This window comes from Schistocerca americana, chromosome 8, assembly GCF_021461395.2.
Source record: "Schistocerca americana isolate TAMUIC-IGC-003095 chromosome 8, iqSchAmer2.1, whole genome shotgun sequence".
In the NCBI taxonomy this organism is placed as follows: domain Eukaryota; kingdom Metazoa; phylum Arthropoda; class Insecta; order Orthoptera; family Acrididae; genus Schistocerca; species Schistocerca americana.
Window position 1 is genome coordinate 114,318,687 of NC_060126.1, and position 12,704 is coordinate 114,331,390.

General features: G+C 43.9%; 1 protein-coding gene across 2 annotated transcripts in view; it reads right to left on the minus strand.

The window, feature by feature from the left end:
- The window catches only part of LOC124544745 (anoctamin-1-like), a 154,703-nt gene that overhangs the window by 130,175 nt on the left and 11,824 nt on the right, over positions 1–12,704 (minus strand). Inside the window, exon 4 of one of the 2 annotated variants that reach the window (XM_047123405.1) lies at positions 3,943–4,014. The exons of the other annotated variant lie outside the window; for it this stretch is intronic. Coding sequence (XP_046979361.1) covers positions 3,943–4,014 — 72 coding nt within the window. The remainder of the gene's footprint in view (positions 1–3,942; positions 4,015–12,704) is intronic. 2 annotated transcript variants of the gene reach the window in all.

A 12,704-nucleotide genomic window follows, 5' to 3' on the forward strand; every position in this document is an offset into this window, starting at 1 on the left:
GCTCACAAGCAGACCTAATAAAAATACTGTTATTTGTTTTAAGGCTTTCATATAAATTTGTAGCATCTGAAGATGGCCATCATGGCCAAAGCTGGTTATCTACAGCTACATCTGCATTCTGCAAAACACTGCGAGATGCATAACAGAGGGTACCAGTTACTAGGGTTTCTTCCTGTTCCATTCATATATGCAGTAGGGGAAGAATGACTGTCTCAGTGTCACTGTGTGTGAAATAATTATTCTAATCTTATCCCCACGATGCCTATGTTAGCAATATGTAGGAGTTGTAGTATATTTCTAGAGCAATCAATTAAAGCCAGTTTTTGAAACTTTGTTAATAGCCTTTCTCCGGATAGTTTACGTCTATCTTCAAGTGTCAGCCCCTTCAGTATCCCTGTGACACTCTCCCACGAATTAAACAAACCTGTGATCATTTGTGCTGCCCTTCTCTGTATATACTCAATATCCCCTGTTAGTCCTATCTGGTATGGGTCCTATACACTTGAGAAATATTCTAGAACCGATTTCATGAGTGATTTGTAGTAATCTCCTTTGGAGACTGATTGCACTTCCCCAGTATTCTACCAATAAACTGAAGTTACCACCTTCTGTACCCGTCAGTGAGCCTATGTGATCATTCCATTTCATATCCCTAGAAAATGTTACACCCTGGTACAAGTTGGCCGATTACAACATTGATTCTCTGATATTATAGACATAATATACTGCATTTGTTCATTTTGTGAAGTGCAGAATTTTACATTTCCAAACATTTAAAGCAAGTTGTCAACCTCTGCACCCCTTCGAAATCTTATCAAGATCTGACTGAATATTTATGCAGCTTCTTTCAGACAGTGCTTCATTACAGAAAACTGAACCATCTGCAAAATGCCTGAGGTAACCGTTAATACTGTCTGCAAGTTTATTAATGTAAATCATGAACAACAAGACTCTCAAAGCCCTCTCCAGGCCACACATGAAGTTACTGTGTGATGTTGATTCTCCATCAAAGATAACATGAAGGGTCATCCCTACCATGAAGTCCTCAATCTAGTCATAAATATCACTGCATACCCCATATGATCATGCTTTTGACAATAAGCGTAGGTGTAGTACTGAGTAAAATGCTTTTTGGAAATAAAAAAATACTGCATCTACCTGTCCGCCTTGGTCTAAAGCTTCCAGCATGCTATGTCACAAAAGTGCGAGTTGGGTTTCACACGATCAACGTTTCTGGAATCCATACTGGTTGGCATTAAACAGATCACACTGTCCAAAAAACCTCATTACATTTGAGCTCAGAATACATTCTAAGATTCTACAACAAATTGATGTCAAGGATATTAAATGGTAGTTTTGTGGATCACTTCTACTACCCTTCTTGTACATAGGTGTGATCTGTTCTTTTTTCCAATAACTGGGCATGGTTTTTTGTTTGAGGGGTCTATGATAGATTCAGCAGTTCCATACGGCCCTGGACGTTTGTTCAGTTTTAACGATTTTAGCTGTTTGTCAACACCACTAACACTAACATTATTTCATTCATCTTTTCAGTGGTATGAGGATAAAATTGGAGAAATTCTCCTGGATTGTCCTTTGTAAAGAAACACTTAAAAATGGAGTTCAGCATTTCAGCTTTTGCTTTCCTACCCTCAATTTCAGTTCCTGTCTCGTTCGCTAGGGACTGGATGATTGTGCCATAAAACTGTGACTGTGTTGAAAAACAAATAATGCTTTATAAAAAGTCAATTAATGGTTCCTTAGCTAAATGTCATTTTTTCTCGAAAGCTATATTTTTCCTCCACTTTCACGTAAAGAACGATTTTACTCCGTAATTTCCACTAAGTGATTCTGCTGGAAACCACATAACAACGCATTTTGAGAATATCAATACCACAGGGGTTTCCTTTCTTTTCTGACACTTCAGTCTTCCACCTCACGAGAGGAATCTAATATTACACATTTCTACCAGACTTCTGACAGGGGGTTATGTTACTTTGGATACTTTCATTATGGCATATATTTTTACAAGTTACATACTAGTTTAAGGCAGGAAACTGAGAATTCCATTAAAAAGATATATCTCCTGATGCACACCCCATGCAAAATGAACATTAGCAGTTTATGACTATACATCCTTGTTAGTATTACAAGTAATTATGCACATATCATAATCATTATGCTTGCTGAATATCCAGTTTGGCTACCATAAGTTGTCTAAAATGAATAAAAGTTAGTTGCTAGTATTGTGAACAGCCCATGTACAGGGGGTAGGCAAAATAGCATGAACACCCGTACTTACTTGGGAATGGTTTATTAATAAGGGGTTGGAACCCCATTTGCCCATAATACAGCTGCGATTCTTCTGGGAATACTGGCATATAATGATTTATAGTCCCCTGTGGAATGTTATGCCACTCTTCGATCACAACCTCTTCTAACTCCTGTAGTGACGAGGGAGGCGGAAATCTGCTCCGGAGTCTGTGCTCCAATACCGTCCACAAGGGTTCAATGGTGTTCAAGTCCGGGGACTGTGCTGGCAGGGAAGACACTGCAGTTCAGTCGCATGCTCCTCATACCCCAATTGTAGTGTCCTAGCTGTGTGAATGGGGGCATTATCGTCCTGAAATATGGCATCATTGCTGGGGAACAACATTTGAATCATGGAGTGCACCTGATCACCTAAAAAGTTCACATAATCATTGGCTGTAATACAGCCTTTGAGAGTAATTCTGGGAACAACAAAATACCACGAATGGCTGCCTGTAACATCAAACTTCCACTTCCATGCTTAACTGTTGGAATCAAGCAATCAGAATTGCAGGCTTCCTTTGGTTTCCTCCAGACATAAACCCTGCCAGACATTGGAAATAATGAAAATGTTGACTTGTCGGACCACATGATGTGTTTCAACTGATCAGCTTCCCAGGATTTATGCTCCTGACCCAATTTTTACACTTCTTTGCATTGGTTGTTGTCACTAATGGTTTCAGTATAGAAGCTTGTCCATGAATATTCGCTTTATGGAGTTCTTGGCAGACAGTGTCGATTGGTATGTGGTCTCAAAGATGGCTGTTGAGCTCTGCAGTCACTTTAGGTGTTGTAGTTTTGTGATGTTTTGACACAATTCATGCTAGTGTACTACGATCTGTCATTCAGTTCTGCTTTGTGCCCACTATTACATTTATACGATGATGTCTTTCCATGTTTTGTGTAGGCTGTCATGACTGTTAAAACAGTCGCTCTTGAAACATTCAATAAGTTAGCCATCTTGATTACTGATGGTCCAGCTAATTGGGCCCCCACAATCTGCCCCCTTTTGGAATTCTTTTTGGTCTTTCATTGCATGCTGACCTCGGCCTCTGAATGCAAATATGAAGTGTGCACTACTTGTAAACAACCTGCATGGATGCCTTGTCCATACTAAATATGAGCAGTCTGTGCGAAATGTGCCTTACCTGTGTTGTTGACCGTCAAACACAACCATCCCATTACTACCACTTTTCACATTATTTTGCCTATTCCCTGTGTGACATATTAAAATGCTGGTATGTATCATATATGATGTATGCAACACTTGCTCCCTCCAAAAATACTAATTATTAACAACAAAATCTCTAACAACATAACAGATGCGTGCCTACTTACTAGCATTTACCCTTTCAACCCCCTGCCCTTCTCAAAATTCAATTTCATGGCCAGTGCTGCAGCCATAAACAGTTGTTCTGCTCCTTTACAAAGTATTCATCATGCAAAATAAAATAATTTGAGTAAGAATGCAAGCCAATCTGTTTTGACACAAACATGACCATTTACGAATATGCAGACTCCTACTTAAAAAATGTAAAAAAGTTATATCACGGGACAATATTAGTGTTGTACACCTTTATTAGTGGCAACATAAGAACACTCAAACATATAAATAAAATGTCTGATCTGTACCTTTTTTGACAGGAAAAATGTTGCATGCAACAAGGGATTCATTCTAACGATCTTGTGGACCTGGCATAGATCCTACATACAACAAAAAAGAAAGAAAGTTAAGTACACAGAAGAATCTAATTACTATATGGAACAAGCAACTTCACATACACAGGAATAATAATTAAACAACAGCCTGCAAACAAACATTTTGGTTGCATGACGTCTACAAAGTTGATCAATGAATACTAATAAAGCAATGTGGGTCACACTATCATATTTAAAGAAAGTCAAATTTATGTGCCACCAAGAGTTTGTGAGATAACAATGCTGTTTATGTGGCTAATGCATGTGTCACACAGAGGGGCTAATTAACTATTCATATGGACTTCACGTTACTACTGTCTAAAATTATAAAGTCCAGACATAAATACAACTGATGATTATTAGCAGTTGTTTCCAATATGCTATAAATGAAAGAAAAATGCAGTTCATAGATACCACTAAACAGCAATGAAATAATTACTAATAGATGCCACTTTGACATTTAACTTTTGCTAGCTCAATGTGCTGAACAGCCACATAATATCCAATGCACGAACGCACATAGGCTAAGACCTCTCAAGCTAATGTTCTCTCACAAACTAGCTACGATTACCAGTTATAATGAGTCCCACAACAGTGACATAGAAGTGGGGAATATGAATAATGACAGCATATTAGCATTGCTTAATCATATAAAAGCTTTTTACTTTTGAAACAGGATTTTTTTTAAATATTTTTTATATTGGTGATACATTGCGACAGATAACGTGTAGGCTGCTGCAATAATTTTGCGCCTGATGATCATCATTTCGAGCAAAACTGGTAGCAATAAGGATTTATTTTACCAGCAGATCTCAGTGGTACAGAAATACGGTTTTCTTTAAATATTTACGAGTTATTGGGCAGCATCTACAAAAAATATATGACATTTTAAGTCTGGATATAACTAAAAAAAAAAAAAAAAAAAAAAGGTACCACAGGCTTAATTCCACATAATTATCATCAAATGAAGAGAGACTCTAACACATCCAAAACAAAAGACCCTCATGCAAAGCAAAACAGATATACAAATAATAAGGAAGGCAACTTATACTTGCTGCTGTTCACTCTTTGACCTAGATAATTGATCATTCAGTGATGGAACATATTATTTCCTCTTGTTCTTTCACTGAGAAGAGAGCATACATCCATTGTGTTTTCAATGTATTTTAAGTAAGCAGTGGTATGCCAGCATGTTAAGCTTAATTCAATAAACATACTGGGTAGTGTGGAAAAGCCCTGAGATAACATACCAATAACAAAAAGAAAACCCACAGTGTCAAGATGAGTCACATCAAACTCTGGAATGAGAGGTCTACTACTTGATTCAATTGTGAAACCCATTCAGATTTTGAGCCTTGTGGCATATCTTTTTACTTTCTGACAATTGCAGCTAGCCTTATGCCTGCTCTGCAACACATCACTCTCACTAACAGAACACATTTGAGATACCTTGCTGGATAAATGGCCCCTCTAGACTTTTTCATGTATTACAGTGTTCCACTACACTGATGCTTAAAATGGCAGGTTTGAGGCCGATCAGAATGCTGGCGTTCTTGTCTATCTCTATACCCGTTTACTAAATTAAAGTTTGTTCCTTGGTGCACCATTTTGTGATATTTCAGATAACATAAATTAAATGTGAATATTACACTGCATCCCTTCCTCATATCAATGGCAAAAAAACCTTCTGTGGCAGTGCAAGATGATACCATTGCCTAATTTGGGCACTGACAGGTGCTCTGTAACTCATCAGATGTTTCTTTAATGAATAATGATAATGATGCTGATTATGATAATAATAATGACCCCTCCCAGGGGACGCCGTGTTGTTGAAGGCATATTAAATGTCAGGTGGGAAAGCTTGTGTGTTCTGTCGAAGTCATGAGCTGTATCGGCAGTAGCAAAGCTACTGGCAGGGTCACCCAGGTTGAAGTGGTCACATAAAGTGGGTCCACAACACAGAGCAGGAAAAGCTGTAAAGACATAGTGAAGCCAACTTCCCTAAAGGAGTAAATCCAAGACAAATCCTGGCCCTGCAAGTTGGGGGTTGGGCAAGGGCCTAACAATCCCTTCCTTTCAAAAAATGTTTAAAAACTTCAAAGGAAAGAAGCTGGACTGATATATGAACAATGACAAAGCACTGTAGCACTGTTAAAGGGAAGGCAAAGGCAAATGAAAAATGATGTGTTCACTGGAACCTGGAATGTTAGATCATTATACAGGATGGGGTGGATGAGGGGAGGACCTGAGGTCACTGCTAGAACAGCTCAATAAAACCAAGCCAGGCATAGTTGCACTACAGCAAATATGAGGGAATGGACACTGAGTGCTTTATATGGGAAGCTAGATAATTTTCCACCATGCTCCAGAGAGCAACCATGAATTTGTCATAGGGTTCACAGCAAGACAAAAATTTAAACATATAGTGGGTGGATTTACTGGCATAACATCTACAATCTCACAAATGAGATTGAAGACTTGATAGGCAAACTATTCAATTTTTTTGTTTTTCTTTGTTTTGGTTTTAGGCCGCAAAATTGCTATGGTCATTAGCGCCCGGTCCGTGACTTAGGAAACAGTAAAAACCAAAAATGGAAACCAGCAGAAATGGGAACGAAACTCAAAAAATTGGAGAAACTAAAAGCAGAAGGAAGGCTTAAAAATCCACTACAGAAAGGGGTTGGTTGTCCCCAAAAAAAAAGCTTCAAATGACTGACGTCATTTCACTGGCACTAATGAACTCGAGAACGCGATCGGCCGAGCGCGTGTCATCTGCTAAAATTGACGATATATCAGGCGACAGCTGTAGACGGCCGTGTAACGGAGTAAAATAGGGGCACTCAATTAAAAGGTGTCTTACCGTCCAAAGCTGAGAGCAGTGGGGACAGAGTGGGGGAGGATCGCCACTTAAAAGATGTCGATGTCTAAAAAGACAGTGCCCTATCCGGAGTCTAGTTAAAATTACCTCCTCCCAACGACGCGTTCGGGAGGAAGAGGTCCAAGCACAAGGAAGAGCTTTCACGTCCCGCAATTTATTATGGGGAAGTGTCGACCAATGTGCGCGCCATAAAAGAACAACACGACGACATAAAACGCCCCGTAGATCGGCGAAGGGAATCGATTGAATAGCTGGCCGAAGAAAAGAGACTGCAGCCTTGGCCGCAATATTGGCCGCCTCATTTCTACCGATACCAACGTGTCCCGGGAGCCAGAGGAACGCCACCAAGACGCCCCCAGATGGAGCAAGCGCAGACAGTCCTGAACCTGGTGGGCCAGAGGGTGCACAGGATAAAGAGCTTGGAGACTGAGGAGAGAGCTGAGAGAATCTGAGCAGATAACATACTGTATCCACTGATGGCGGCGGATGTAGTGGACAGCCTGGAGAACAGCGTAAAGCTCCGCAGTATAAACCGAACACTGGTCGGGAAGCCGAAATTGATTTGGGGTGTCGCCAACAATATAGGCACTCCCTACACCTAACGATGTTTTCGAGCCATCAGTGTAAATAAATGTGGCTTCCTTCATTTGAGCACATAGAGCAGCAAATGCCCGACGATAAACAAGTGAAGGGGTACCATCCTTGGGAAATTGACAAAGGTCACGGAGCAGGCAGATCCGGGGACGGAGCCAAGGCGGTGCTGTACCCCAAATTGTCAAGAAGGTTTTAGGAAAGCGGAAGGAAAGAGAATGGAGCAGTTGACGGAAGCAGACTCCCGTTGGTAGCAGGGAGGAGGGGCGGCCTGCATACCCTACATCAAAGGAGGCGTCGAAAAAAATGTCATGGGGTGGATTAGCAGGCATGGAAGACAGATGGCTAGCATAACGACTCAGAAGGACTGCTCGCCAATTGGACAGCGGAGGTTCAGCAGTCTCAGCATAAAGGCTTTCCACAGGGCTGGTGTAAAAAGCTCCAGACACTAAACGTAATCCACGGTGGTGGATAGAGTTGAGACGACGAAGAATAGACGGCCGAGCAGACGAGTAAACTATGCTTCCATAGTCCAATTTCAAGCGCACTAAGGTGCGATAGAGGCGGAGAAGGACCACTTGGTCCGCTCCCCAGGAGGTACCATTCAGGACACAGAGGGTGTTGAGCGATCGCAGACAGCGAGCCGAAAGATAGGAAACGTGGGAGAACCAGCACAGTTTTCTGTCAAACATAAGACCCAAGAATTTAACGACGTCCAAAAACGGAAGGTTGACAGGTACTAGATGCAAGGAGGGTGGAAGAAACTCCTTACGTCGCCAAAAATTAACACAAACGGTCTTACTGGGAGAAAAACGGAAGCCAGTTTCGGTGCTCCAAGAGTAGAGGCGATCGAGACATCCTTGAAGACGTCGTTCAAGAAGGCTGGTCCGTTGAGAGCTGTAGTAGATCGCAAAATCGTCCACAAAGAGGGAGCCCGAGACATCAGGAAGGAGACAATCCATAATTGGATTTACAGCAATAATAAACAGTACAACACTTAGCACGGGGCCCTGGGGTACCCCATTTTCTTGGGAGGAAGTACGGGAGAGAGTAGTGTTCACCCGCACTCGAAATGTGCGCTCTGCCATAAATTCGCGAAGAAAAAGGGGCAGCCGACCTCAAAAGCCCCAAGAGAACAGTATGCGGAGGATGCCTGTCCTCCAACAGGTATCGTATGCTCTCTCCAGATCAAAAAATATTGCTACTGTTTGGCGTTTCCGGAGGAAATTGCTCATGATATAAGTGGAGAGAGCAACAAGATGGTCAACTGCAGAACGATGCTTTCGGAAACCGCATTGGGAAGGTGTTAAAAGACTGCGGGACTCCAGCCACCAAGCTAAACGGCAATTCACCATATGCTCCAAAACCCTATATACACTACTCGTGAGAGAAATGGGGCGATAGCAAGAGGGGAGATGTTTGTCCTTTCCAGGTTTCGGAACAGGAACGACGATAGCTTCCCGCCATCGTCTGGGAAAAGACTGTCAGTCCAAATTCGATTATAAAGGCGAAGGAGGTAACGCAGACTATGGGTTGGTAAATGCAGCAACATTTGGATGTGGATACCATCCGGTCCTGGGGCGGAGGAACGAGAAGAAGAGAGTGCATATTGGAGTTACCGCTTGCAGAAAACAGTATTATAGCTCTAGCGATTTTGAGAGGAGAAAGCAAGAAGTTGCACTTCCGCTGCACGTTTCTACAGGAGAAATGCTGGCGGGTAATTTGAAGAGCTCGAAATCTCAGCAAAGTGTTGACCCAGTGAGTTAGAAATTGCGACAGGGTCCACTAAAGTATCACGCGCGACAGTGAGCCCAGAGACCGGGGAGAAACTTGGTGCGCCTGATAACCGTCGAATCCGACTCCAAACATCCGAGGAGGGAGTGAAGGTGTTAAATGAGCTAATAAAGAATTTCCAGCTTGCCTTCTTGCTGTCGTGGATGACGCAACGGCATCGCGCACGGAACTGCTTATAGCGGATACAGTTGGCCAAAGTAGGACGGTGGCGGAAAACGCGAAGAGCATGTCGCCGCTCACGTATTGCGTCACAGCATGCCTCGTTCCACCAAGGAACTGGGGGACACCGGGGCAATTCAGAGGTGCGTGGTATTGAACGTTCCGCAGCTGTAAGAATAACGTCGGTAATATGTGTGACCTCATCGTCGACGCTAGGAAAGTGATGGTCATCGAATGTCACTAGAGACGAAAAAAGTGTCCAATCGGCTTGGGCAAACTTCCAGCGTCGCAGGCGCATATAGGGCAGTTGAGGCTGCAGTCTAAGGACACATGGAAAGTGATCACTCGAGTGTGTATCATCAAGGGCGAACCATTCGAAGCGCCGAGCTAGCGGAACAGTACCGACCGAAAGGTCCAAATGAGAGAAATTTGTCATGGAGACAGAGAGTGTTGAGGCAAACTAGATCCGCTTGGTGGAAGATGTCTAGCAATAGTGAACCACATGGACAAGTATGTGGAGTTCCCCAAAGCGGGTGGTGGGCATTGAAGTCCCCAACCAGCAAATAGGGGGGTGGAAGCTGACCAAGAAGATGAAGGAGATCAGCTCATGCCATTGGTGTGGACGATGGAATGTATACAGTACAAAGAGAAAAAAGGTATATCCAGAAAGGGAAAGACGGACAGTGACAGCTTGGAAGGAAGTGTTTAAGTGGATTGGGTGATAATGGAGAGTATCATGGAGAAGAATCATAAGTCCTCCATGTGCTGGAGTGCCTTCAACAGAGGGGAGATCAAATCGGATGGACTGAAAATGGGGAAGAACAAAGTGGTCATGGGGATGCAGCTTTGTTTCCTTAAGACAGAAGATGACCGGTGAGTAGGATCGTAAGAGGATCGACAATTCATCCCGATTGGCTCGAATGCCGCGGATATTCCAGTGGATAATGGACATAGGGTGAACAGAAAATGGAGGAATGTGACCAAGGTTGCCGTCAACTCAACGACTGCTCAGAGCTTGCGACCGACAGCATGGGATGGCATTCAGCCGAAGGCAGAAGATCCTGATCCATAGGTTGGTCAGGAGCAGCTCCTGCCACCAGCGATCGGCCGGTTGATCGGCCGCCAGCAGTGTGCCTCAGCGACACAGAAGACGGCCGAGGGCGATTTCCGCCAGGTGGTGCTGTAGATGAGACACGCCTTGGCGGAGAAGGAGATGAACTGGGTTTCTTATTAGCCTTCTTGGAAATATGATGTTTAGATGAAGGAGGAACCGATGGTTGTGAAGTTGGGGTACGTAAAAAATCTTCACGAGTATGCTCTTTTTTCGAAGTCTTGGTGTCTGACTTTTGGGCTCGAGATTTAGCAGAACCCGATGAAGGGTGAGCCGTAGAACGGGCAGGCGAAAGTGGTGAGGTTGAACGGGCGATCTTTGCGCTGGCCGATCTGACGACCGTGGCACTAAAGGTGAGGTCGCAAGTCTGCGTGGCCGCCTCCTTTGTTGGCCGAGGAGAAGCAAGGACAGTGCTGTATTTACCTGTCTGAGGCACGGTGGGCTGTCGAATGGCGAATAATTTTCGAGCAGCAAAGGTCGACACCTTTTCCTTCACTCTGATTTCCTGGATGAGCTTTTCGTCTTTAAAAATGGGGCAATCTCGAGAGGAAGCAGTGTGGTCACCCATACAGTTGATGCAGCGAGGGGATGGAGGTGGACAAGCACCCTCATGGGCATCCTTGCCACACGTAACACATTTGGCCGGATTGGAACAGGACTGGCTAGTGTGATTGAACCGCTAACACCGATAGCAACACGTAGAGTTTGGGACATAAGGGCGAACAGAAATTATCTCATAGCCTGCTTTGATTTTGGATGGGAGTTGAAATTTGTCAAATGTCAAGAAGACAGTGCGGGTTGGAATGATGTTCGTGTCAACCCTTTTCATTACTCCATGTGTAGTGTTGGCAGAAGACCCAACACTGTTTTTCTAGAGGAGGCCGAAATGCACGCGTTTAATTACACGCTGACTGGCGTGAGGTCTGGAACAGGACAATATCTTAAGAATTGCAAATAAAGTAAGTAGCTGATATAATACTTAACTTTAATCCACAATTGTAGAACATCTCTCTTGATGATACATGCTTCACATAATAAATACCAATTGAATACGGCGCCTTGCTAGGTCGTAGCAAATGACGTAGCTGAAGGCTATGCTAACTATCGTCTCGGCAAATGAGAGCGTCTTTGTCAGTGAACCATTGCTATGAACGTCGGCTGTACAACTGGGGCGAGTGCCAGGACGTCTCTCTAGACCTGCCGTGTGGTGGCGCTCGGTCTGCAATTACTGACAGTGGCGACACGCGGGTCCGGCATATACTAATGGACCGCGGCCGATTTAAAGGCTACCACCTAGCAAGTGTGGTGTCTGGCGGTGACACCACACTCTGAGCAGCCGTTACGCCCTGGTCAGACAGGTAGTGCTGAATTTCGTTGTCAGACAATCCATCGAGGGAGCGTGTATAAAGAACTCCACGCGAGGAATTTAAACTACGGTGCGGTTCCACCCGGACAGGGAAGGTGTGGAGAAGTGAAGTACGCAGCAATTTTTGTGGCTGGAGGGCACTGACTGTTTCTAACAACAAGGTGCCATTCCGTAATCTGGAACAAGACTTTACAGGACCTGCAATTGCGTCGACACCTTTCTGAATAATGAAAGGGTTGACCGTAGAGAAGTGACATTCATCAGACCGAGAAACAACAAGGAACTGTGGCAACGACGGAAGAACTGTCTGTGGCTGAGACTCGGTGAACTTACGCTTGTGAGCAGACATAGTGGAAGATGAGGAAACCATTGCGGAAGAATCCCCAATGATTACCGGCGTCTCCGATGGTGCGCTCCTCCCTTGTGGGGGCCCTCTCTGAGGGCACTCTCGCCTTAGGTGATTGTTCAAACCTCAGGTCACACCTCCCGACAAACGGACGGAGGGACCAATCGGCACTTTCGGAAGGTATCAGCTCGGGTAATCACCCCTCCCTGGGCCTGGCCGTTACCAGGGGGTACGTACGTGTCCTACCTGTCTACCCGGGGCGGGGAATTACGCGTTACCCTGTCACAGGCTACACACGAAAATGCGTGGGTCAGCCTTCAGACATGCACAGGGAGGAAGAAAGAGAAAGGGAAAAACAAAGAAAGGGAAAAACAAAGAAAGGGAAAGGAAAGAAGACAGGTCTCAAACACCGCAGCGGAGAAAAGGGTAAAGAGAAGAGGTAAGGAAAAGA